This window comes from Acipenser ruthenus, chromosome 11, assembly GCF_902713425.1.
Source record: "Acipenser ruthenus chromosome 11, fAciRut3.2 maternal haplotype, whole genome shotgun sequence".
Taxonomy (NCBI): domain Eukaryota; kingdom Metazoa; phylum Chordata; class Actinopteri; order Acipenseriformes; family Acipenseridae; genus Acipenser; species Acipenser ruthenus.
In genome coordinates this window covers 44,052,222-44,078,283 of record NC_081199.1, presented here as the reverse complement: position 1 = coordinate 44,078,283, position 26,062 = coordinate 44,052,222, and the positions used below count along the sequence as shown (strand labels likewise).

General features: G+C 43.0%; 1 protein-coding gene across 5 annotated transcripts in view; it reads left to right on the top strand.

Moving 5' to 3' along the window:
* The window catches only part of sema5ba (sema domain, seven thrombospondin repeats (type 1 and type 1-like), transmembrane domain (TM) and short cytoplasmic domain, (semaphorin) 5Ba), an 88,311-nt gene that overhangs the window by 23,329 nt on the left and 38,920 nt on the right, over positions 1 to 26,062 (top strand). For 3 of the 5 annotated variants that reach the window (XM_059034123.1, XM_034044524.3, XM_034044526.3), the window contains exons 2-3: positions 19,883 to 20,083; positions 25,793 to 25,892. In XM_059034123.1, the coding sequence (XP_058890106.1) occupies positions 19,936 to 20,083; positions 25,793 to 25,892 (248 nt within the window). In that variant the 5' untranslated portion in view covers positions 19,883 to 19,935. Of the gene's footprint in view, positions 1 to 15,705; positions 15,825 to 19,882; positions 20,084 to 25,792; positions 25,893 to 26,062 lie in introns of those variants that run through there. The other 2 variants (XM_059034124.1, XM_059034122.1) reach the window with 2 other exon arrangements.

Below are 26,062 nucleotides of genomic sequence, written 5' to 3'. Positions count from 1 at the left end.
TTTAGCCTTGTATTTTCTAGGTGCAAGTAAACCATTGAGCTGTCTGGCAGATGTATTGATGTATGCAATTGGCCACAGTGGTTGACCTTGGTCTTCTGGGGGACTAATATCTTCTCCTAAGAACCTTAAAAAGGTATCAAGTTCAATGGGATTTGTCCTGCTCCTCCTCCTCTTCTGATGTGTAAGAAGGATAATGTGCTGAAACCCCAGCGGTCTTCACTCAAGGAGTTTCGGTGATGAAGCTGTTTTCACTTCTTGTTGTCACCGGGGAGTTTCAGCTCCTGATCCGCAGATGAAGATGACAATGTCTAACAGCCCTGGGATTTGCTTAAACAGCACGCAGCGTGGATTTGCACAATGTATCATCTTCCATGCGGTGCTGCGTTCCACTGTCCCAGTGGATTTGCACAATGTAGCACATTCCACACGGTGCTGCGTTCCACTGTCCCAGTGGATTTGCACAATGTAGCTGGTTCCACGCTGTGCTGCGTTCCACTGTCCCAGTGGATTTGCACAATGTAGCTGGTTCCACACGGTGCTGCGTTCCACTGTCCCAGTGGATTTGCACAATGTAGCACGTTCCACACGGTGCTGCGTTCCACTGTCCTACTCCATGCACTTTTAATGAAGAAACTGCCACAAAAACAAGCCCCCCCTGCAGGAAAGGACAGGCATTCAAAGCGGTACCACACCAAGCAGCTCCCCCCCCCCCCCGCTGCCTCTGTGCTCGGCTTTATAGAGCTGTCAGGAGTCACCATTGCAGGCTCATTGTCTGCTTTCAAAAGCCTGCATTTTATGGGTCACTACCTGACCGCATTAAAAGTTGTTGTTGTTGATTTCAGTGTTTGCACGGCTCCAAACCTAAAAATGAAATGTTTACTGACAAATCCTCTTGCGCAGTTTTCACATCGAAGTTTGGTTGGTTGATTAGCCTGGCTGGAACCGTTATTCATTATTTATTTTTGCAGATGTGCACTAAGCCTATTGAAGCAAACAATTTGCACTCGGTGCAAAACAAGATTCAACAGAGATGCAGGATCTAGACTCTTTGATCTGTCACCCCAATCTAATAGAAACTGAAGGAAAAAAGGAAAGTAGTTTGCACATAATTCATAATGCTAGACTACAGCGCTCTCGTGGGTTAGGGTCTGAGGCTTCGAGGGAGCTGCTACAGTTCAGCATGCTGGGGGTTAGGTCTGAAGTCAAGCAGTGCTTAAGTTAGGGTTCAGAATAGACCAGGTTTCTAGAAACAACAAGGCTTTTATAAAATGTTTGATTCAGTCCCAGTTCAATTGTAAATAAGAAACAGGAAGGTTTTGTCTGGGCCAGCAATATGGGGCCAGAGTCTATACATTGTGAATGACGAGAAGTGCTATAAAGTTCTAGTATTTAGAACAAGCCTGTGTTTTATGGGGCTTGCCTGCCCAGGAGTCCTGAAATAACCTTCCCACCAGTCAGGGAATGTGTTGACTTTAATAAAACCACAGGTTTCAGGAAAATAAACAGTTCTGTGTTCTTTAGCAGCAAAAATCCCTGTATAGTTCAGGTCCTGTGAGAAATGCATTTAGAAAATATTTTATAAAAGACAGTTTTTTGTTTATTTGATGAAAGAAATGCCACATACAAGACACATGAGGGGGATTGTTTAGAGCAATGCCCCAGGCAAAATATTTGAAGATTTGTCACTCAAACTGCATCAAGCTGGTGAAGTCTGTGTAACATGGGGGTAACATCAGTCAGACAGTATACCTGTGAACCATGATTCAGATTCATGCGATTGAATGCTTTTATAGTTCATGGACCCAGTTGAATGGTCGCCTCTCAGATGCTGTTGGAAATACATTCAGCCTTTGGAGCACTCAAACAGAGGTGCTTCCAATTACTCCCTATCCGATATACATGCTGGCTACAGCTTAGAACCAGAGTCATGAACACATCAACATGCTAATAAAGAAACAAGTCCGCGTGTGGCATGTTGCACTGGCTGTGGTCCAGCTACAGCAGGAGTTAGTCACTGGAGATGATACACCAGGATGTGCTGGAGCTGAAGGAAATCCTTCTAGTTGAAGCTTGTTAAAGATAGTCTTTCCTTCTTTGAAACCCAGTTGAGCCGAGTTCACCGGAGCACATTGCTTGGGGAAAGGCGATAGCTGCTGTCTCCCTGGGACTTGTGGGAAACATGGATTCTGCTTCAAAAAGATGTCTGTTGTTTTTCTAATCTGATGCAGTTGCCTCTTAATCATTCAGGGAGGATTAGCGTGTCAGTCTCTCCCATAATTGCAAAAGCAGTCTTGCACTTCTCAGTCTGGAGCAGAGCCAGAGCTTTCTGCAGCAAGGATGCAAAGGGCTTCATCATTTTTATTTGTAATAGCATCATGAAAATAAATCACGATTACATGTGAAAACTGAAGATATCTCATGTATCTGTTTTCTTTTTCAAAAGCGGTGCTATTTAGAATAGGATTATACTGTAGTTCTCTCGTGTTGTATTTGTTTGTGGTGCACTGAAACATTAGCAAGGATTCTCCTTTGTTTGGTATCATGAGATGAATCCTTAATGACTGACTCATTTGTTCAATGTTAACGCTGGCCTAGGATGTGATGTATTCATGTCACCCATAAATCCTGTTAATGAACTGTTCAAACCCCACTTGGTGGTCTAGAAGTAACTCCTGTGTTGATGTCAGCTACAGTGTTGTTCTGTACTGTTTAATATAGAGTGTGCTGGAATAGCTAATGCCTCTAATGTCTAATTTGTAGTAAAGGACTTTGATGTAGTTTCTGTTATTTTGTATTTTTACTGCACAGCTCAAACAATAATTGTTTACAAGTCCTGTTTTGACCCTGTCGATTCGCACACTGTGCCCTTGATGAGCCGGTGAAAATGAAAAGCAAGATGTTAATGTGCTTCACAGTTTCTGCGGCACTTAGTGCTTTTTTTTTCTTTCCTTTAGGTGATATCCCAGCTTCTGTCTGGCAGGCGTGACATGTCTTCCAGTTCAGTGCAATGTTAATGGTGTTTGTGTGCATGCGAGTGCAGGAGGGCTTGTGACTGTGTGCGCAGTGAATCATTAACCTTGTGGGAAGGAGGTCGTCATAGCGATGGAGCCAGAGCTTCTCCAGGTTAAACTCGGGTACCTGCTTGAACTGCCATGAGAAGAGTCTTCACCCACCCAAGAGAACTTTCCATTCCTCACCAGTCCTCGAAGCTTGAAACAGTTACAGTGCTTTGGTAGAGAGGGGCCGATGCATGGGGGAGAATTTGGAAGTTATTTTACGTAATTTGTCAGGTGACCGATCTTTTGGAAAGGAGACGATGGAAGCAAATCAATTTCCCTTTTTGAGTGCTGCACAAATAGAACATTGGTGCTCCTTCTGTGCTGCAGTTTAAATAGCAAGTTTACATGGTTCTATTTCAATATAAAGTGTTTTATCAGCTCACGTCAACAGCATTCCAAATATCCTCCTATCTCACATGTCATATCCTCCTATCTCACATGTCATATCCTCCTATCTCACATGTCATATCCTCCTATCTCACATGTCATATCCTCCAATCCCATGTCATATCCTCCAATCCCATGTCATATCCTCCTATCTCTCATGCCATATCCTCCTATCTCACATGTCATATCCTCCTATCTCACATGCCATATCCTCCTATCTCACATGTCATATCCTCCTATCTCACATGTCATATCCTCCTATCTCACATGTCATATCCTCCTATCTCACATGTCATATCCTCCTATCTCACATGTCATATCCTCACATCTCGCATGTCATATCTCACATGTCATGTCATATCATGTCATCATATCTCACACGTCCTATTCTCGTCTCACATGTCATGTCGTATTACCATATCTCACATGTCCTATCAAATCAGAGAAAACACTCTGCTACAGGGATTTATTTTCATTAGTTCCAGTTTCAGACATGACACTGTCAACTCACAAACAAATTATTCTTCAAATGAATATCTCCTGAATCATAACGCATCTGTATTTTCATGCCACTTGTGATCTGGATTTACTGAGACCTGTCAGGAGTTCAAAAGGGAACCATGCAGGACCAGATTGACATACAGGATGAAGGAGAAGCATTTAATGAGGCCACCCTTCTTGGGGTGGCCTCAGCAGTGAACTGGTGAGACCTCTTGTAAAGGCACTGGGAAGGTTCAAAGAATGGTTAGGTTAGGACATACAAAACACTGCCGTGTGTTTTTTGTTCAGTTATTTTTGTGCTTTTTTTAATTGAGAAGATGCTGTGAAGTCAGTTGAAGGGTATATATTTGTTTTACGCTTCAAGCTGATCTAGCGATTTGTCATTTTGTGTTATCTTTTTATATTTGTAACTTTTGATAAGATCGAGCGGACAAAATCATTCCTAGGACTGGGGCTTTTAGAGGCTGTGGTGAGCGTGCATTGTGAGGATGAAAAGCAAAGCCAGGCATTCCTAGGACTGGGGCTTTTAGAGGCTGTGGTGAGCGTGCATTGTGAGGATGAAAAGCAAAGCCAGGCATTCCTAGGACTGGGGCTTTTAGAGGATGTGGTGAGCGTGCATTGGGAGGATGAAAAGCGAAGCCAGGTAGAGGACATCGCTTTGAAAGGAGAGACAAGGCCAATGTAATAAACAATGATGACACTGCTAAAGAACAGAAGAGTCTAACATAACTGCCTTCAATAGTATATAGTGTAGGTCAATGTCCCTTTAGCTACAGAAGTATTCCCACTGTTTTCTGTAGAGCTCATTGATTCCATTATTACGTGATAACACAACACCAAGCATGGCTGAGCAGTGACACAAATGAGCGACGCCTGTTCTTAACCCACTGCTTACTGACGAAACACTTCCGAGGAGCAGTGCGATTGCCTGCTAGCACTACTTGTTAGTTTTTTTTTTCTAATAATTGACTGTCTAGTTTCTTGTAGGGGGTGCCATCAATTTTGATGCCAGAAACCGAACACTTTTTTTAATTAAGACTGTGTGCGTTTTTCAGCTGCTGTCCAGAGAACAATACAGTAATGAACGGATCCCTTCCCTGGCGAGCTTGAATCCTATTGCATGGACCCGCAGTTTATTGTGCTCTGCCATTTGAAAACTCTATTTTTTTTTTTTTTTATAAATTTAGTCATCCCCAATGGTTTTCTCCCCAATTTGGAATGCCCAATTATTATTGTTATCCTGGTTCACCACTGCAACCCCCCGGTGACTCGGGAGACTGAGGCTGAAACACGCGTCCTCCGAAACATGTTCCTGCCAAGCCGTCACTTTTCGCACTGCGGATCCACAGTGAAGCCACCAGACCTATAGTGCCGGAGGACAACACAGATCTGAATGGCTCCACTGCAGACCCGCAGGTGCCCCATCAGCCACAGGGGTCACTGATGCTCGGTGAACTGTGGCTTTTCCTGCCGACCTAAGCCCTCTCTACCCGGGTGGCGCTCAGCCAATTGTGTGCCGCCCCCTGGGAACCCCCGGTCACGGTCGGCAATGACATAGCCTGGATTCGAACCGGTGATCTCCAGGCTGTAAAAAATGACCTGTAGAAAAGAAGCACATTCCTCCTTCCTTCAACCAATTCGTTTCACTCTCGTTGTATTCCGTTTTAGCTGTTGATTCAGAGTAGGGACCTGAGGAGAAAGTTGAAGGAGCGATGAATGGACATTATTGAAGCCATCGAGAATCATCTGAAGGACTGATCACTTTGAGTTGTTTCCTGTCTTGTTTTGTATAGACAAAGCCTTACACTTGCTCCAGATATGATTTACTAGAATTCTTCCTTTGCCCTTTCACTGCCATCTGCTCTCAATCTTTGTCATTTTTGTATTTGAATTGATCCTTACTTGTGCAATGTGACGCATCTATTTATTTCAGGGACCTGACAGCTTAGCATAACTGTTGATGTGCCTGGGATGACTTTAGATGCTTCAGACGCTTGCAGATCCTGTTTTTAACCCCCTGAAAAGGAGCAGGCTTCTTCCCAAAGGGATCAGTGCACTTTCCACTTTGTAGCCTGCAGTATTTTGGAGAAAATGTTTTTATGATCTGCATCACAAAGCACATGTTCCCAGGAGCGGCTATCTCTTTGTCTTTTTTTTTTTTTTTTTTTTTTTTTTTTTGAATATCGTTCTGTGTATTCACTGTGAGCCCACAGGGCCAGCACGGGTACATCTCAATAGTGCAGCACTAACACAAAGAGAATCAAATAGTCTATACTCAATAAAATATAACAATAAAATTATACATTAATGCAGAAACACTTTAAATGAAGTGTCTCTAATTACTGTGTATTTACATAGTAGTTATGTAATAAATACAGGGTTGTTCTGCTGTGTAAATATATGTAATACACAATTGAATCGGAGAAGGGTTAGGGTGTTAGTTATACATTAAGTACATTGTAACTATGCATAATAACATTGTAATTGTGAGACACTTAATGTAAAGTGTTATCATATTTAATATATAAATACATTAAAGGCTGCACGAAAAAAGAAGCCATGCATCCGCCATGCTCTTATTGTATTGCTTGTATTGTAACACTTGAAATGTATTTGCTTTGCGATTGTAAGTCGCCCTGGATAAGGGCGTCTGCTAAGAAATAAATAATAATAATAATAATCCCCCCTGCACTATTTAAAACGGTACGGGGCGGCACCTGAACACAACATCCCTCCTGAGGGAGAGGGCTCAGAATGGACACGAGGGTTAAAGCACACTGACCAATCAGAACAGAACGCCAGCATGTGCTGTATCTGAACACAACATCCCTCCTGAGGGAGAGGGCTCAGAATGGACACAAGGGTTAAAGCACACTGACCAATCAGAACAGAACGCCAGCATGTGCTGTATCTGAACACAACATCCCTCCTGAGGGAGAGGGCTCAGAATGGACACGAGGGTTAAAGCACACTGACCAATCAGAACAGAACGCCAGCAGGTCCTGTATCTGAACACAACATCCCTCCTGAGGGAGAGGGCTCAGAATGGACACGAGGGTTAAAGCACACTGACCAATCAGAACAGAACGCCAGCAGGTCCTGTATCTGAACACAACATCCCTCCTGAGGGAGAGGGCTCAGAATGGACATGAGGGTTAAAGCACACTGACCAATCAGAACAGAACGCCAGCAGGATTAGGGTTAGGGGGTATTCGCAGCCTGATGGAGGCTAATGAATTGCTAAGCAGTTTTTTAATTGTATCATTATTGCTATGTGAACTCAGTAACGCTGTCACAGTTTGATAAACCCTTCTCAGTTCGCAGTGCCTTTTTTAATGTAAACTTGATCCTTTTTTAAAAGGATGTGTGCTTTTTTCTTTTTTTCTTCATGGAATATATGATATTCCAAAGAAAGCAGAAATTGAGATGTGTAATAAATTAGCTCCTTTCTGCTTTAAAAAGGATAGTTTAAAGTTATTTGTTTGATAGTTGAATCATCTTTGGTGACTTTTTGGATGTTGTCCAAATGTTTTATGTTGTGTCTCTCACAATGATAAACGTCAGCAACATTGGAACTGTTCTGCGGTATTTACCCTCACATATGTGCATCAGCAGACCAGCAGGATTCAGCTTGGTTGTCAGATTGTGGTTGCTGATGTATGTGTTTTGAAAAGCCACACTTGCTTATCTTTCTGCAATCAAGCAGTATTAGGAAGCCTTGTCATACCCTCGTAGGGTGCAAAGTGATTTTTATAAAAATGATCTTGCTGTCCTTTCCCTTAGCCATGGGCATTGCATCATTCGATTCATTAAACTGTTGTGCAATAATGTCAAGAAGGTGGCTTTGTAATGGGTGTATCTAAAAGGAGGTGGTTACATAAGAACATAAGAAAGTTTACAAACGAGAGGAGGCCATTCAGCCCATCTTGCTCGTTTGGTTGTTAGTAGCTTATTGATCCCAGAATCTCATCAAGCAGCTTCTTGAAGGATCCCAGGGTGTCAGCTTCAACAACATTACTGGGGAGTTGGTTCCAGACCCTCACAATTCTCTGTGTAAAAAAAGTGCCTCCTATTTTCTGTTATGAATGCCACTTTATCTAATCTCCATTTGTGACCCCTGGTCCTTGTTTCATTTTTCAAGTCGAAAAAGTCCCTTGGGTCAACATTGTCTATACCTTTTAGAATTTGTAATGTTTGAATCAGATTGCCGCGTAGTCTTCTTTGTTCAAGACTGAATAGATTCAATTCTTTAAGCCTGTCTGCATACGACATGCCTTTTAAACTTGGAATAATTCTGGTCGTTCTTCTTTGCACTCTTTCTAGAGCAGCAATTTCCTTTGTGTAGCGAGGTGACCAGAACTGAACACAGTTAAGGCTTTTCCCCACTACCTGGCTGCATTTACCATCTCCTTTTAAACCATTATACAGCACCACCACCACCAACACCTAAGCATATACACCAACACCACCTGCTGGACAGGTTAAACATTACACCACAAACAGTGTAATCAATTGTTCTTCCTTTTTGTGAGGTGAGTTTTTTGCATGTTTGCCTTTGTGAGTATTTCTGTATGTAATTGTAATAAAACATGTTTCCACTCCACAGAGCTGTGTTCATGTCCTCTTAAAAGTTGACGCTGAAAAATGATTCCCAGTCTTGACTAGCAGAAGTGTGCAGGGGGGGCTTTGTTTTAATGTAGCTCTAAATTGTGGTGCAGATCGGTATTCGGTAGCTTTGGGCCATGCAGTATGCATCACTGTTAAAGCAGATGATGATTTGACACTTGCTGGGATGATGTGGAGGCAGGAATGGCTATTTATTACCAAGTAAATGGTTTCGTTCTGTGGCAGCATTGATTATTTCAGTCATTCTAATGAAATGGATCTGATCTGGAGTCTGGCAGGTGAAACACCACAACTAGATTACCTTGCAGCTTCTCCATCCTTTTTATGGTTCCCAGCCTGGCTGTCAAATGTTTGTTTGTTTGTTTGTTTCTCTTTCTCTCCCCATGAAATGTGTGTGTGTGTGTGTGTGTGTGTGTGTGTGTGTGCAGGTGGAGAGTGTCAGTGTGTGTGTGTGCAGGTGGAGAGCGTCGGTGTGTGTGTGTGTGTGTGTGCAGGTGGAGAGTGTCAGTGTGTGTGTGTGTGTGTGTGTGTGCAGGTGGAGAGTGTCGGTGTGTGTGTGTGTGCAGGTGGAGAGCGTCGGTGTGTGTGTGTGCAGGTGGAGAGCGTCGGTGTGTGTGTGTGCAGGTGGAGAGCGTCAGTGTGTGTGTGTGCAGGTGGAGAGTGTCGGTGTGTGTGTGTGCAGGTGGAGAGCGTCAGTGTGTGTGTGTGCAGGTGGAGAGCGTCGGTGTGTGTGTGTGTGCAGGTGGAGAGCGTCGGTGTGTGTGTGTGCAGGTGGAGAGCGTCGGTGTGTGTGTGTGTGTGTGCAGGTGGAGAGCGTCGGTGTGTGTGTGTGTGTGTGTGTGTGCAGGTGGAGAGCGTCGGTGTGTGTGTGTGTGTGTGTGTGTGTGTGTGTGCAGGTGGAGAGCGTCGGTGTGTGTGTGTGTGCAGGTGGAGAGCGTCGGTGTGTGTGTGTGTGCAGGTGGAGAGTGTCAGTGTGTGTGTGTGAGTGTGTGTGTGTGCAGGTGGAGAGCGTCGGTGTGTGTGTGTGCAGGTGGAGAGTGTCAGTGTGTGTGTGTGAGTGTGTGTGTGTGTGCAGGTGGAGAGTGTCGGTGTGTGTGTGTGTGTGCAGGTGGAGAGTGTCAGTGTGTGTGTGTGTGTGTGTGTGTGTGTGTGTGCAGGTGGAGAGTGTGTGTGTGTGTGTGTGTGTGTGTGTGTGTGTGTGTGTGCAGGTGGAGAGCGTCGGTGTGTGTGTGTGTGTGTGTGTGTGTGTGTGTGTGCAGGTGGAGAGCGTCGGTGTGTGTGTGTGCAGGTGGAGAGCGTCGGTGTGTGTGTGCAGGTGGAGAGTGTCAGTGTGTGTGTGTGTGTGTGTGTGTGTGTGTGCAGGTGGAGAGTGTCAGTGTGTGTGTGTGTGTTTGTGTGTGTGTGTGTGTGCAGGTGGAGAGCGTCGGTGTGTGTGTGTGTGCAGGTGGAGAGCGTCGGTGTGTGTGTGTGCAGGTGGAGAGCGTCGGTGTGTGTGTGTGTGTGCAGGTGGAGAGCGTCGGTGTGTGTGTGTGTGTGCAGGTGGAGAGTGTCAGTGTGTGTGTGTGTGTGTGTGTGTGTGCAGGTGGAGAGCGTTGGTGTGTGTGTGTGTGTGTGTGTGTGTGTGTGCAGGTGGAGAGCGTCGGTGTGTGTGTGTGTGTGTGTGTGTGTGTGTGTGTGTGTGTGCAGGTGGAGAGCGTCGGTGTGTGTGTGTGTGTGTGTGTGTGTGTGTGTGTGTGTGCAGGTGGAGAGCGTCGGTGTGTGTGTGTGTGCAGGTGGAGAGCGTCGGTGTGTGTGTGTGTGTGTGCAGGTGGAGAGTGTCGTTGTGTGTGTGTGTGTGTGTGTGTGCAGGTGGAGAGCGTCGGTGTGTGTGTGTGTGTGTGTGTGTGTGCAGGTGGAGAGTGTCGGTGTGTGTGTGTGTGTGTGTGCAGGTGGAGAGCGTCGGTGTGTGTGTGTGTGCAGGTGGAGAGTGTCGGTGTGTGTGTGTGCAGGTGGAGAGTGTCGGTGTGTGTGTGTGCAGGTGGAGAGTGTCGGGGGCTGTGTGTGTGCGAGTGCGTTCATGCATGGGATGTAGATCAGGAAGTTGAGTATTGGCACACAAATTGGGGCAGTTCAAAGTCAACAGGATCATTTGGTTTGATGCAAACTACGCTTGCTAGGTTAGGTAGCAGGACATTCATTCAATGTTTCCGTGCTGATTGAGTCCAGCCGGCCCCAGTCTCCTGCTATAAAAACAGCTGGAGCTGACTGAGAGGTTTCAATCCCAGGCCTGCCCCTGAGGTCGCAGCAGTGACTGCTTGCTGATGGAGTCCAGGGTTGGGGAGCTGTCGGGAGGCAGGATTAATAACAGTTAGTGTAAGACCTGCCCGCTTCTTACATCCAGCCAACACTGTTTTTATTGGCTTCACCTTTTGCTTTTCCCATTGCAATTAACTCTGCAAGGGCATGACATATATTTTTGTTGTGTTATGAAATATAGAACCCTTGTGTTATGAAATATAGAACACTTTAAAAGCTATATATATATATATATAGTAATTAGTAATTGGCAAAAAAAGTAATTGGCATCCACCATTGTTTATTCCATGTTTAATAGAACTCAGACTTTGCTTTTGATTTTTTATTCAACATAATATTGTAAATAATAAAACAAATGAAAATGGCATGGACAAAAATGATGGGACCGCTAACCTAATATTTTGTTGCACAACCTTTAGAAGCAATCACTGCAATCAAACGTTTTCTGTAGCTCTCAGTGAAACTTCTGCACCTGTTAACAGGTAGTTTGGCCCACTCTTCCTGAGCAAACTGCTCCAGCTGTCTCAGGTTTGATGGGTGCCTTCTCCAGACTGCAAGTTACAGCTCTTTCCATAGATGTTTAATAGGATTCAGATCAGGACTCATAGAAGGCCACTTTAGAATAGTCCAATGTTTTGTTCTTATCCATTCTTGGGTGCTTTTAGCTGTGTGTTTTGGGTCATTATCATGTTGGAGAACCCATGACCTGCGACTGAGACAGAGCTTTCTGACACTGGGCAGTACGTTTCGCTCCAGAATGCCTTGATAGTCTTGAGATTTCATTGTGCCCTGCACAGATTCAAGGCATCCTGTGCCAGGCGCAGCAAAGCAGCCCCAAAACATAACCGAGCCTCCTCCATGTTTCACTGTAGGTATGGTGTTCTTTTCTTTGAAAGCTTCATTTTTTCGTCTGTGAACATAGAGCTGATGTGACTTGCCAAAAAGCTCCAGTTTTGACTCATCTGTCCAAAGGACATTCTCCTAAAAGGATTGTGGCTTGTCAATATGCATTTTAGCAAATTCCAGTCTGGCTTTTTTATGTTTTTCTTTTAATAGTGAAGTCCTCCTGGGTCTTCTCCCATGGAGCCCACTTTTGCTCCAAAAACGACGGATGGTGCGATCAGAAACCGACGTACCTTCACCTTGGAGTTCAGCTTGTATCTTTTTGGCAGTTATCCTTGGTTCTTTTTCTACCATTCGCACTATCCTTCTGTTCAATCTGGGGTCGATTTTCCTCTTGCGGCCGCGCCCAGGGAGGTTGGCTATAGTTCCATGGACCTTAAACTTCTTAATAATATTTGCAACTGTTGTCACAGGAACATCAAGCTGCTTGGAGATGATCTTGTATCCTTTACCTTTACCATGCTTGTCTATTATTTTCTTTCTGATCTCCTCAGACAACTCTCTCCTTTGCTTTCTCTGGTCCATGTTCAGTGTGGTGCACACAATGATACCAAACAGCACAGTGACTACTTTTCTCCATTTAAATAGGCTGTATGACTGATTACAAGATTGGAGACATGTGTGATACTAATTAAAGAAACTAATTAGTTTGAAATATCACTATAATCCAATTATTTATTACCTTTTCTAAGGGGTACCAACAAATGTGTCCAGGCCATTTTAGAATATCTTTGTAGAATAAGCAATAATTCATCTCTTTTCACAGCTTCTTTGCTTTATTCTATGACATACCAAAGGCATGCAAGTATACATGATAAAATAGCTTTTAATTTCATCACTTTTCAGGAGGAATGAAGCATTATTTCAATGAGCTGTAGGGGTACCAACAAATTTGAGCACGTCTGTGTATATATATATATATATATATATATATATATATATATATATATATATATATATATATATACACACAAAACAACTTGTAAAAACTGAACCGAGTGGCATTTTCTTTTGTTTTTGTTTCTAATTTTATGTATTTTTAATTACAGATATTTTTGTATATGTGTGTGTGCGTGTGTGTGTGTGTGTATATATATATTTATATTTATTGTCCAGTCAGGGACATGACATAAATGATGTCAAGTTTGTAGTATTAGAACAGCTCAAATTAGACAATGCGACATATAGAAGAATAAAAGAAAGTAAATGGATAAATAGACTGAACACGATTATGCCAGCGGGACTCAACAGAAAAAAATGAACTAATTAACTTCAATAAATATATAACATTTAAATAAATAAACAAAATTCATTCAAAAGTTGTGCATACTGATGCGCTGAGGAGGCCAAATCTAGACTGATCCTCAGAGCCAGCATTGCATGATATAATAAAAATATAAGTTTATATAAAGTAGTGTTAATTAGAATTAATACAGATTCAAAGATATAAGTAAAAATGATGTCACAATATATAGAACACCATTACATCATGTAAGAATAAATCATGGATTTGAATGTAAACAATAACAAGTAGTTGTCATGCCGTCAAAAACCTATAAATACCTCCAATGTTTTGATTCAAACACAGGCTCCCTTGAGAAAGATATGTACAACATATCGAAACGTTGGGCAGCTTGCTCTTTGAGCTAAAATATATATATATAAAGTCCAAGTCTATTACTATTATTTTAATGTGTGCATTGCTTAAAAAAATATCCATGGCTGTTAACAAAAGACATTTGCCCTCTCTTCTTTGTCCCAGTATTCGAATGTTTAAGTGTTAACTCACTCGAGTTGCATGCTAAACCACCTCATTTGTCTCCCAGTATCTCTCTGTTCAATCTTAATTAATGCTGTAATGAAAAGTTTATGGCAGACCAGCAGCTGAATGCGTGGACAGAATTCCTCATGGCTTTGGCTCGCAGTACCCGCCACATGTGGGCCAAAAATCACCCATTTACATGGAAATCTGTGGCAGCAAATGAGAATTAAGACTAGACTAACTATAGCCTAAAGTCATTCTAGAAACCCGTCTCCTCACAGTTCTCTTGTGTAGTTCTTCACACAATGCGTTTGCAATTCCAGCCTGGCTGGCTTCATCGCCAGGAATTAATCCCAAGTGTAAACATGGGAGATATCTTTGTTCAATCTTGGATTCATGGAGGAGCACTTTCTGAACTTGTTTAGTGAATAACACACACATGTCCCAACAGAACCCTGGATGTCTTCCACCAATTCAGGCACGTCCTCCAGTGAGGTTCACCCGGCCGGCTGAAGTTCGTTATCTTTGTTTTTGGATTGTTTCTAAAGTGTTGGTCGATAACTGTTATTCAAAGCCATCGCAGATTGTTATTATAATGCTTCAAAGAATTGGGAATGGGTTAGACTTGTACTAATTATCTATCTTCCTTTGTGCAGTAATTCTATCCCAGATAGAGACTGTGTGCTCAGTATATATGTACAAAAGACTGAGTGTTTTTAAAGGTCTGTAGAGCTGTAACCAAGGGATTGTACATTCAATTGGGTATTTCTCTTTTCTTTTTTCTTTTGTTAAGGAAAGTTGTGTTTATCAACTTCAATCTTTTGAAATGAAACGATACAATGAAAGTAATGGGAGCTGACAGCACCAGGATTGGGGGTGCCTGGAGCAATGCTTGTAGCAGCATGCCAGACCCTTTAGATTAGCTTAGCATGGGGGAGGGGCTGACCCTGGATCAATCAAAGAAACCATAACGGAGGCCACTGGCAAAACGATAGCAGTCAGATTCTGGAGCAGCAAATTACCACTAGAAAGCAATACAAGTCTTACAAGAAGAAAGCCTGGATGGAGAGCCATATAAAACATAGTGGTCAAAGCAAGCTAGCAGCAGTGCTTGGGGATTGTACTTGCTTCTGCTGTTGGACAGTGTCTGATTCTCCTTTTTAATTAGATGTACATTTTTGCCATGAATTTAGATCTGTTGCCATTAAAAACGGTGAATCTGTTATTGTGAACCTATTGCAATGGCAGTATTAATCAAGTTGTGTTTGTTACTGAATTCTGCTGATTTGCTGTACTTCTTGAGATTTTCGGGAACGTTTTTCATAGTCTTGGGCTCTTGTGAAGTTCTCCTAAAGCATTTCGATAAGTGTGTCAATGCCAGGGTGTTTCTGCAGCTCACTGTATTGAGTGGCTCGCACTGGGGCTCAACGTTCCAAGCTGGTGCTTCAATTGAGTTCCGGAACTAAGAAGACACTGATGATGAAACAGCCGCTTCCAGAACGCTTCCAGAACATTATTTCAGTCTGACTGCTGGTTTTTTTTTATTTATGGGAGTTTTAGATTGTTATGTTAATTGGCTGATAATTCCTTATTTCAGGTTGTCAAGACAGAAGGTTCAAAAACATACATTTCCCTGAGATGTTGCAAGAGTCACTGTTTCCGTGTGACGTTTCAGTGTGACCTATTCACAGCCATTCTAACACATTGTTCATAAAAATACCAGCCATTGAAGCAAGCTTTCTAAAGGCACATTGTGACACCGGGTGTCAAAATGTCAAAAATGTGATCTTTTTTTTTTTTCTTCTCTTGAAGGAGTGTGTGCAGCCCTCATCTGCACAGCAATCCCGGTGAAAGGGGCTGTATTATATTGCTCTATTCCCAAATAGACTTTTGTGAGACTTTGTGAAGCTAAAGTATTGAGAGAAATTATGCATGGTAAATTAATGATTACCATTTCTGCCAGCAGTCTGAATGAATGCCAGTGGAGTCAATCAGTGGCTGGAGAAAAAGTTAACGGTCATTATAAGAGAGAGTGTGTGTGTGTGTGTGTGTGTGTGTGTGAGGTTGGGGGAGGGAAGTCTGTCTGCCTCACTCCTCCCTCCCTCCCTCCCTCACTGCGCTTCAAATTAGGGGTGGGACAGAGTCTCCTGTTGAAAGGAACCTGGATCTCTCCCCCCCCCCCCACACACACACACAGACGATGTAACACACAGTGGTGTCTCTCACAGGGGCTGAAAGTCTGTGCAGTTAAGTACAATCCTGGAAACCTATTCACCAAATATGCAGTGCAGGTAAAAAGCATAATTATTATTATTGGTTTATCATTTTCTTTCTAGTTTTTATTTATATATATATTTTTTTGTTTAGGTTTGAGTTTCGCAGTGTAATTCTGAATGAAGGATTGCAGTGTAAGTTTCTGAGTTGCTATTCAGTTTTGTAGTGTGTGTGTGTGTGATTTGAATCCAGTACATTGAGAGGGAAAGACTTGGCACTACTCTGGTTAGCTCTTAATATTTAACATTTAGAATTGTGCTGTTGTGTTTTTCAGATGATTTTCTTGCGGGGGAGGGATTTATTTTGTGTTTGTGTGTTTATTATCAGTACAATGTTAGTGTGTGTAGCTGGAATGTGAGAAAAATCACTGAAAAAGCAAATCTACATTGAGATTTAGCTGTATTGTTCTCTAGTTTACCAGCATAACCCTTTTTTATTCTTGTTCAGCTTGGTCTGGGGTGCAGCGGAAAATTCATGTTTGCAAAACAATGTATCTGATTTAGAAATCTATATAAACTAGCAGCAGCTGTTGAGTGTTTCTTGCCAACATGCAGACTGTGTCGTCCCTGCACAGGTGTGTGCTTTCTATTCAGATTGCATTAGTGATAATGACTGGGTCTAGCAAGGCAAGTGTGCTGCTGATTAATAGATACTTATGTTGCTGCCTTGGATTTTTAATCCATCCACTTGTGATTTTTTTTTCTCCCATTTTAATGAGCTGAGCAATCAAAAATAATTAGCTTGGGTGAGTTTCTACTGATGAAGAAAAAAGGAAAACTTGCTGGGTTCATGTCATGTGATTTGAGTTGTGGGCATGGGATCAGGAGCTGGATTCATGTCATGTCTTGTGTTTTTGAGTTGTGGGGATGGGATCAGGAGCTGGATTCATGTCATGTGATTTGAGTTGTGGGGATGGGATCAGGAGCTGGGTTCACGTCATGTGATTTGAGTTGTGGGGATGGGATCAGGAGCTGGGTTCTCTTCATGTGATTTGAGTTGTGGGGATGGGATCAGGAGCTGGGTTCACGTCATGTCATGTGATTTTGAGTTGTGGGGATGGGATCAGGAGCTGGGTTCATGTCATGTGATTTGAGTTGTGGGGATGGGATCAGGAGCTGGGTTCATGTCATGTCATGTGATTTTGAGTTGTGGGGATGGGATCAGGAGCTGGGTTCTCTTCATGTGATTTGAGTTGTGGGGATGGGATCAGGAGCTGGGTTCTCTTCATGTGATTTGAGTTGTGGGGATGGGATCAGGAGCTGGGTTCATGTCATGTGATTTGAGTTGTGGGGATGGGATCAGGAGCTGGGTTCTCTTCATGTGATTTGAGTTGTGGGGATGGGATCAGGAGCTGGGTTCTCTTCATGTGATTTGAGTTGTGGGGATGGGATCAGGAGCTGGGTTCATGTCATGTCATGTGATTTGAGTTGTGGGGATGGGATCAGGAGCTGGGTTCATGTCATGTGATTGAGTTGTGGGGATGGGATCAGGAGCTGGGTTCACGTCATGTGATTTGAGTTGTGGGGATGGGATCAGGAGCTGGGTTCATGTCATGTGATTGAGTTGTGGGGATGGGATCAGGAGCTGGGTTCACGTCATGTCATGTGATTTGAGTTGTGGGGATGGGATCAGGAGCTGGGTTCATGTCACGTCATGTGATTTGAGTTGTGGGGATGGGATCAGGAGCTGGGTTCATGTCATGTGATTTGAGTTGTGGGGATGGGATCAGGAGCTGGGTTCATGTCATGTCATGTGATTTGAGTTGTGGGGATGGGATCAGGAGCTGGGTTCATGTCATGTGATTTGAGTTGTGGGGATGGGATCAGGAGCTGGGTTCACGTTATGTGATTTGAGTTGTGGGGATGGGATCAGGAGCTGGGTTCATGTTATGTGATTTGAGTTGTGGGGATGGGATCAGGAGCTGGGTTCATGTCATGTGATTGAGTTGTGGGGATGGGATCAGGAGCTGGGTTCACGTCATGTCATGTGATTTTGAGTTGTGGGGATGGGATCAGGAGCTGGGCTCATGTCATGTGATTTGAGTTGTGGGGATGGGATCAGGAGCTGGGTTCACGTCATGTGATTTGAGTTGTGGGGATGGGATCAGGAGCTGGGTTCACGTCATGTGATTTGAGTTGTGGGGATGGGATCAGGAGCTGGGTTCATGTTATGTGATTTGAGTTGTGGGGATGGGATCAGGAGCTGGATTCATGTCATGTGATTTGAGTTGTGGGGATGGGATCAGGAGCTGGGTTCACGTCATGTGATTTGAGTTGTGGGGATGGGATCAGGAGCTGGGTTCACGTCATGTGATTTGAGTTGTGGGGATGGGATCAGGAGCTGGATTCATGTCATGTCTTGTGTTTTTGAGTTGTGGGGATGGGATCAGGAGCTGGATTCATGTCATGTGATTTGAGTTGTGGGGATGGGATCAGGAGCTGGGTTCACGTCATGTGATTTGAGTTGTGGGGATGGGATCAGGAGCTGGGTTCTCTTCATGTGATTTGAGTTGTGGGGATGGGATCAGGAGCTGGGTTCACGTCATGTCATGTGATTTTGAGTTGTGGGGATGGGATCAGGAGCTGGGTTCATGTCATGTGATTTGAGTTGTGGGGATGGGATCAGGAGCTGGGTTCACTTCAGAGGAAACTGGTAAATATTTTTAAATGCATTTTTCTCGGGTAAACAAGCTCGCTGTCATTTTATTTTATTTATTTTTCTCTCCTGAATGATAAACTTTGTGCAGAGAACTCCATAGCATCTCCTTGGACTTCACATTTTCACATTTAATTGTCTTATCTTAATTACATTCTGAGACATTAACAAAGTACTGTAGCGGCACTGGTCTCAGAATGGAATTAGCAGTATTTGCGCTAAGCCTTTCATATCAAAAGGGCGATGCAGTCATACACATGTCTGTGCTGATTGGAGTGATGAGAGGCTTTTGACAGGATCTGCTGAATCAAGGAGGACCTGGATCTACCTGACTGAAGCTGTTTCATTTCAGTTTCTGGTCGTATCGTACAGCTTGCTACTCATGTATTCTGTACAGGGTGTTTGTAGGTATCACTGTGGTGGTTAGGCTCAGGGTGTGTTTAGTTTTGTGGGTATCACTGTGGTGGTTAGGCTGAGGATGTGTTTAGTTTTGTGGGTATCACTGCGGTGGTTAGGCTGAGGATGTGTTTAGTTTTGTGGGTATCACTGTGGTGGTTAGGCTGAGGATGTGTTTAGTTTTGTGGGTATCACTGTGGTGGTTAGGCTCAGGGTGTGTTTAGTTTTGTGGGTATCACTGTGGTGGTTAGGCTCAGGGTGTGTTTAGTTTTGTGGGTATCACTGTGGTGGTTAGGCTGAGGATGTGTTTAGTTTTGTGGGTATCACTGTGGTGGTTAGGCTAAGGATGTGTTTAGTTTTGTGGGTATCACTGTGGTGATTAGGCTGAGGATGTGCTGTTTAGTTTTGGCAGGCCTCCGTTGTGTTCACTGTGGATCAGCCTGTAACCATGAGCACAACATTGAGGATTCACTTTCTGCCCTAGAGCCCCACCAATCGAAATCTCTATCTAAAACAGTGTGTGTCACGACTGCTTTCTAGAATGCTCCCGTACATGTTGCATGTGTACGTCTGGGGAAAAAAATACAAAAAAAATATGTTGATGAATTCAAGTACGTATAGGACATGTCTCATACAAACAAGTTCAAACCTTCCTGCTAAACTGCTGGTCTCAGACAGTAAAGTAAGAGCCTGATACAGGACTGGTAATGGTATTGCTTCTCCTACATGTGCAGGGGTCCTATTTAAGTGATGACTTCAGTAATTAGGGAGTGCTTCAGACCACACTTCCAGTTCTCAGATCAATACATTTTCTGGCCGCCCATTTTCCATTTCCTTGGCTTTAGGCAGTAAAAACTAAACTTAAAACAAAAAAGGATTTAATGAATGAGGCTTTGTAAAGGAGGTTTGGAATATACCCATGTTCTAAAACACAAGCTGTTAGTTTTGAAAGCCTACATGTAATTTTGCGGCAGATGTCCACAGTATTTTTTTGTTTGTTTGTTTGTTTTTTTTGTTTCCTCAGGTGTCTCCCCAGGGCCTACCTTGGCAGCTAGTTGACTGGACGGCCCTTTCACCATGGCTGTGTCACGGCTGGAGGCCGTGTCCCTGTCTATGCCTGGTCTTCTCCTTTTCCTGAGCGTTCATCTCACTGCCTCCCAGCATCCCCTTCCATCTCCTGACGAGGAGTGTTCCAGGAGAGTGCACCCCGCCGTCTCCTACCAGGGTGAGGGCAGCAAGCCTGCTAACTAACATGGGCTGACTGCAAACCCAAGCACATGTCAGTCATGGCCTGGCAATCCGCGCTGGCTGTGCAGTTTAACAATGACAGGTTCTGAAGTCACTGCTGCAGTTCATCTCTCATTCATGACAAATAGAACAGTGCCCTGCAGCGGAGTTAAATAAATGCTGAAAACAAACATTGATGATACTGCCTGGCAAAGCTGTTTTAGAAGTGTGCAAAGTTTTTTATAACATTAATCCTGTAGAGAGCACTTGACGAGACCACTGGGTATATGCTGGTCTCAAAAGTGCTATCCCAGGGGTATACAAAGTATAGATTTCATCACAATGTGTCCTTGTCTATTATCAACAGTATTGTCAACGAGAAATAGAAGCCTGCTGTGGTTTCACATCCTCTTGTTTTTATTTCTATTCTCTTCAGTAAGACGATACAGGTGTTGTGCATTCTCCATGTTGTTAGGGAGTTCTGTTTTCTTACTCCTCCCTGTCCCTCACACGCTACCCTGAGACCTGCTCTAGTGTGCCAGCCACCATCCATCTCAGCGTTATCTGAACCACAGCTGGGTCAGGCGCTCCACTGGGCATAACCAGCTGCCATGAAGCCAAGAGACTTGCCAGAATTGATAGGAGCCTTCCAGGTGCTGTCATATCCTGTTTGTAGCATTGTCTTTGTATTGCATTTCCCTTAATGGAAGTAGACTCTCCACATGGCCAGGGCATTGAAGCATAATATCGATGACTTTACATGACTGGTGGATTCTTAAACGAAACATTCTTGCTTAAACATGATTTAATTTTTTCATAGCGATTCTGAAATGGATCTGTAATACTGCAGATCGTGCCTTTGACCAAATATACAGTTATATTTATTAATTCACGCAAGACGATAGCATTGTACCTTGAGAGTTGGAAATAAAAATGCTTGGGAGTCAGGTTTGGCTGATAAAGAAGCACCAACGAGTATGGTATATTAATACTTTCATTCATTTTTTGAGTGATATTTGGACAGCATTCCCCTCTCAGCATTTCTAATGGGATACAGTTGTTATCTCAACTTGTCCTTTTCCAAGATTAAAAAGGCTTGCCTCTTTATCCCTGGGAAGAAGTGCTGCAATAGATTTGTATTCTTGAAAAAGTCTTCCTAAAGACTTCTAATTGGGAGGGGGCTATGGGAACAGCCGCCACAAGTTCAAACCCAGTATGATAATTAGCCAATGATAACAACACTAATGCTTTTGTAACATTGTATCTGATAAGGGGCTGCGTGGCATGGATTGGCAGTGAGACGGGACGCCGCTTGTTCGCTTGCGGGTTGATTTGTTATCCGTCACGATCCCTCCATTGGATGGCCTCTTTGATTATTTCTTGGGGACGTTGGTCACTTTGGCATTGGCATTGTAGCACGCTGTCCTTTCCATGCTGGCAGGCTGCCTCTTGGAGAGGGTAAGGGTTTACATGGGTTTGGAAAGTGAGGTCCCTCTTGCTCCTAGAGAAAGTATTCTTCTTCTCCCAGGGCAGGCTTGTTGAACACTGTGCATGCAAACACTTGCCCAAGCTGTGCCTGCTTGAAAGAAAGCCTCCCTCGTGGCATTGCTGGAAGACGGATCGTGTTGTGAGTTCATGGAAGATGAGAGTGCGTTCCAGGCAGTAGTGCAATCCCTTTGAAGTCCTATATTATTGAGCTCCTACCTGTAGTAAAGATCAGACACAGTGACTGAAACGTAATCTGCGCTGTGTACTCGCTGCTGTCATTAGCATGAGGAGGTGCCGGGTCAGGGAACCAGGTGCCAGGATTGTAAGCCTCTCCAGCTGTGCTGCTTGCGCAGGCATTGGTACATTTGCACTGTAAGATGAAACATGCCATGCCTCTAGAAATGCTTCAGCTGGTCCACGTCAGTGAAGCTGTGTGTGGGGCCGGCGTGTTCACAGCCTCACAGCTTCCTATACCAGCACTGGAGCTTCAGGGCTAAGATTTGTCATTACAATTCTGCAGTTGATTCCTTAGCCTGTTTTCATAATGTACTCTGTAATAATCAGATACAACCCAGGGACCCAAGGCCTTGAGAAACTCGTATTGGCAAATGTACCTTTCCATAACCAGCAGGCATGAAAGCACACATTTCAATCTACTTGTGCATGTTGGGTTAATTGTGCAAGACTACTGCATTTCAGAATAGATGTTCTGTACAATCTGTGATGTTTGGGGAAATTCTAAATAAATAATGTGAACGTTTCCACTTACTCTTGTAGTTCAGACCTACGCTTTTCAGATTACACCTCCACAAATTACTAGTCATTACACACTTTCTTACCAAAGATAACATTACACACTTTCTTACCAAAGATAACCACCTTTATACAATACTTTAATTATCATTGTATATCAAAGTTGTAAAAGCAGCACTTGTAAAGATGCCAAATGGACTTTAATTTGTACAGTCGCTGCAAAGCAGCATTTTGTTTGTGTCTTTTGTATGAAGTAAATGATTTATTTCAAAAGGCAGTGCTTTGCTTGGGTAAATTTATTCATTTAATTCATGAGCATTATTAAATCGGCAGTTATAGGGCACCAAAGAATGCCTCTTTTTAATGTTGCTTTTCTGTAGCGAATGCACCATTGGCTTTTTTTTTTACATATATGTGTGTGTGTGTGTGTGTGTGTGTGTGTGTGTGTGTGTGTGTGTGTGTGTGTGTTAGATTTTCAGTCCAGCGACTTTAATTCAAAAAAGCATTTGTGAGAGTCCGCCAACCAGTAAATATCTGTGCCCTCGGGAGCTATTAAGTGGGTTTGTTGTATTGAACAGAAAGCCCGTTTTAATTCTGTCCAGCGAGTAACAAAGGATTATGATTTATTGGCCTGGAATTTGCACGAGGCGCTCCGGCACCCCCCATCTTCAAGCAGAGCTGGTTACTAATGCATTATTCTAGCTTCCCATATTGATGAAATCTGCATTCTCATCCATCACATTGAAGATCAGCATGAAGCCCCCTTGGGCACGTTTTCATAGAGATTTCTATTCGTCTTTCTTGCATGCGATTTTGAATTGCAGCTCAAGTTTTACTAAGTGGCTTCACTCCTGTGCATATTCAACCTCTTGCACTTTGCAAAGTAAAAGACCTCATGAATGCATACAATGCAAACCCTTAGTTCAAGGTTAGGTTACTGTCTGAGTGAAGGCAGACCTATTCTCCGTGGCTAGAGCATTCACAGCACTTGCTAAAGGCTGTTGTTGCTGGGCTCCAGCCCATTGCATGCAGATACAGTGCAGCACAGTCCATCAGCTACATTGCTGTGACTCAATCTAGCAGCTTGTTACTTGCAATGCGGTTTCCCCTCTCGTGGGTAAAGGTAAGTTGCAAAACAGGAATTTAGAGAGGGAGGGCGCTTCACTAGTCCTACAATATCGTGACACTAGCAAATGGATGTGTGTATTCTGAATGTGAAGGTTGCATGTTGTCACTCCAATCCATTGCATCCAGAAGCCAACAAAGGATCAGTGGTAGAATTGAGCCCCCCAAAGAAATGGCTGTAGAACTAAAATGCATGGTGGTGTGGTAGATTAAGCCATTCTAACATTAGCTCTATACAGTATGTAACTTCATCCTTCCACAAGACTAGCACAACTCTTACAGAAGGACAGAGTAAAATTACAATATTGATTACAACAGAGGTGCAAATCCTGAATGTGCGAGGTGCTCATACTGAGTGTGCATGGCTGAGTGTGAGGTGCTCATACTGAGTGTGCATGGCTGAGTGTGTGAGGTGCTCATACTGATTGTGCATGGCTGAGTGTGTGAGGTGCTCATACTGAGTGTGCATGGTTGAGTGTGTGAGGTGCTCATACTGAGTGTGCATGGCTGAGTGTGAGGTGCTCATACTGAGTGTGCATGGCTGAGTGTGTGAGGTGCTCATACCGAGTGTGCATGGCTGAGTGTGAGGTGCTCATACCGAGTGTGCATGGCTGAGTGTGCGAGGTGCTCATACTGTGTGTGCATGGCTGAGTTGTGGTTGCTTTAACTGAGTGCAGATTCAAACAGGCTTTCCCTTCCCTACTTCCCTAATGACCCTGCTTGCTCCTCTCAGTTCTCATGGTGCCTTCATTGATCTTTGCTGTCAGCCCTTTCTACTCTTTCTTTTCATTACTCGAGTCTCTCTGTATTCCACCTGTCTCCTTGAAACCTTTGATTTTGTTTCAGAAATGCTCCCGTTGATTTTTTAGATAGAATGTCCATCCATGTGATTCAGTGTGGCCCTGTCTTCAGTGCCTGACCCATTCGTACCTACTGAATGAAACACTATCAGTACCCTTTACTTACAGACCACTTCGTTATCTTACAGGATTGAGCAGCACCTGCTAGCAGGCCTTAATCGGTTAAGTGAGTTCATGTCACTTCTGTGAGTTCAAAAAGTGAACAGAAATGCATTGAAAGTTTATAGAAATGATGTGTCAAGTGGGCTGGAGAGTGCTGATTGAAAGAGTCCAGCATCTTATTGAAGTGCTTACTTTTTCATTAAACTGAAGTGTGGATCTTAATAAGGAAGCTGAGAGGTTAGTCCTGACATGTGGCTTTAATTATGTTCTTCCCAATCGATGGAGGACACACTGAGCACTCTGACTGTGTTTTCAAATGAACACAAGACTAACATTTTTAAAGTAAACTACTTTCAGTCCAAGCTCCCTGGGTGTTTGATTTATTTTTTTACAACTGAATTAGTTTGAATTGCTCTAGTTACACTTCAATAAGAAGTGTAAGTTAAGAAATGTAAAATAACTGACATCTGATTATGGAAAGTAAAAAAAGAAAGACATTTTGATGTATATGAATGCGTGGTATATGCACAGTATTAAGAAATAAAGTGGTTTACTATTCTGTGAAAAGCACCCCTCTCCTTTTGAACTGTTGCAGTGCATGCTTCAATTTAACCCTACTGTACTGTTCTGCATGCAAAGATAATAAAGCCATTTGTTCATAAAAAAAAACAAAAAACATTTAGATAGGCAAGTTAAGGTCACGGAAGATCAGGAAGGTTGTTGAGGTATTTTATATATATATATATATATATATATATATATATATATATATATATATATATATATATATATTCCTTGTGATTCTTTTTAATGCCGGAGATTAAATTGTCTATCCTGGGTTTTTAAAATTGTTTCAATCTGCTGATTTGCTATAAACTTTTGCTTTGATTAAAAGTGAGTTTTTCGCTGATGGTACTTTGGCATTGTGTCTGTTCATATTACGATGATCACACTTTGAATTGCAAGGCTGCTTTGGTTCAGCGATGGCTCTCTGAGTCCGTCCACCCATCCACCCATGGAAACAGGAAAGCTGTGAGAAGCTCAGTCTGTCTGATGGTTGTATTTGAATATTAGCCATAAGGCAGACCTGTAGACAGGAAGCTCAAAGGCTTTGGTGTAAAGACACCTCAAACAAAGCAGAACCCTTGATACAGCATCTCTCTACAGCCTTGGAGGAAGATTTACAAAGCATCTGTTCAAACAATATCAAAAACGCTTGCAATTGTAAAAGAATTGTCTCCAATTCTGTGCTTTTGTCACTAAACCATGTGCTTCCTAGAAAACGGATTGCTGAGCATTTGTTGCTCTTTGCTTCAAACACCTTGGTAACTCTGTGTGTGTCTTTTTCTCTCTCTCTCTCTTTTATTTTTTTCTTGCAGCGTTGAGGCCCTGGGTTTCTAGTTTCAGTTTTGCAGGAGTTCAGGACTACTCCCAACTAGCACTGGACATTAATAGAAATCAACTGATAGTAGGAGCGAGGTAATACAACACAAGGCTTTCAAACTTTAAAACACTGCAACTGCAATTTATTATTATAATAAATAAATAAATAAACTTCATCTGTAGAAACGCATTGAAATGGTCATTCTGAGTTCTTTAAGTTAATCAAACAGAATGTATTTTTCACTAACCCGTATTCTTTTGTTTTT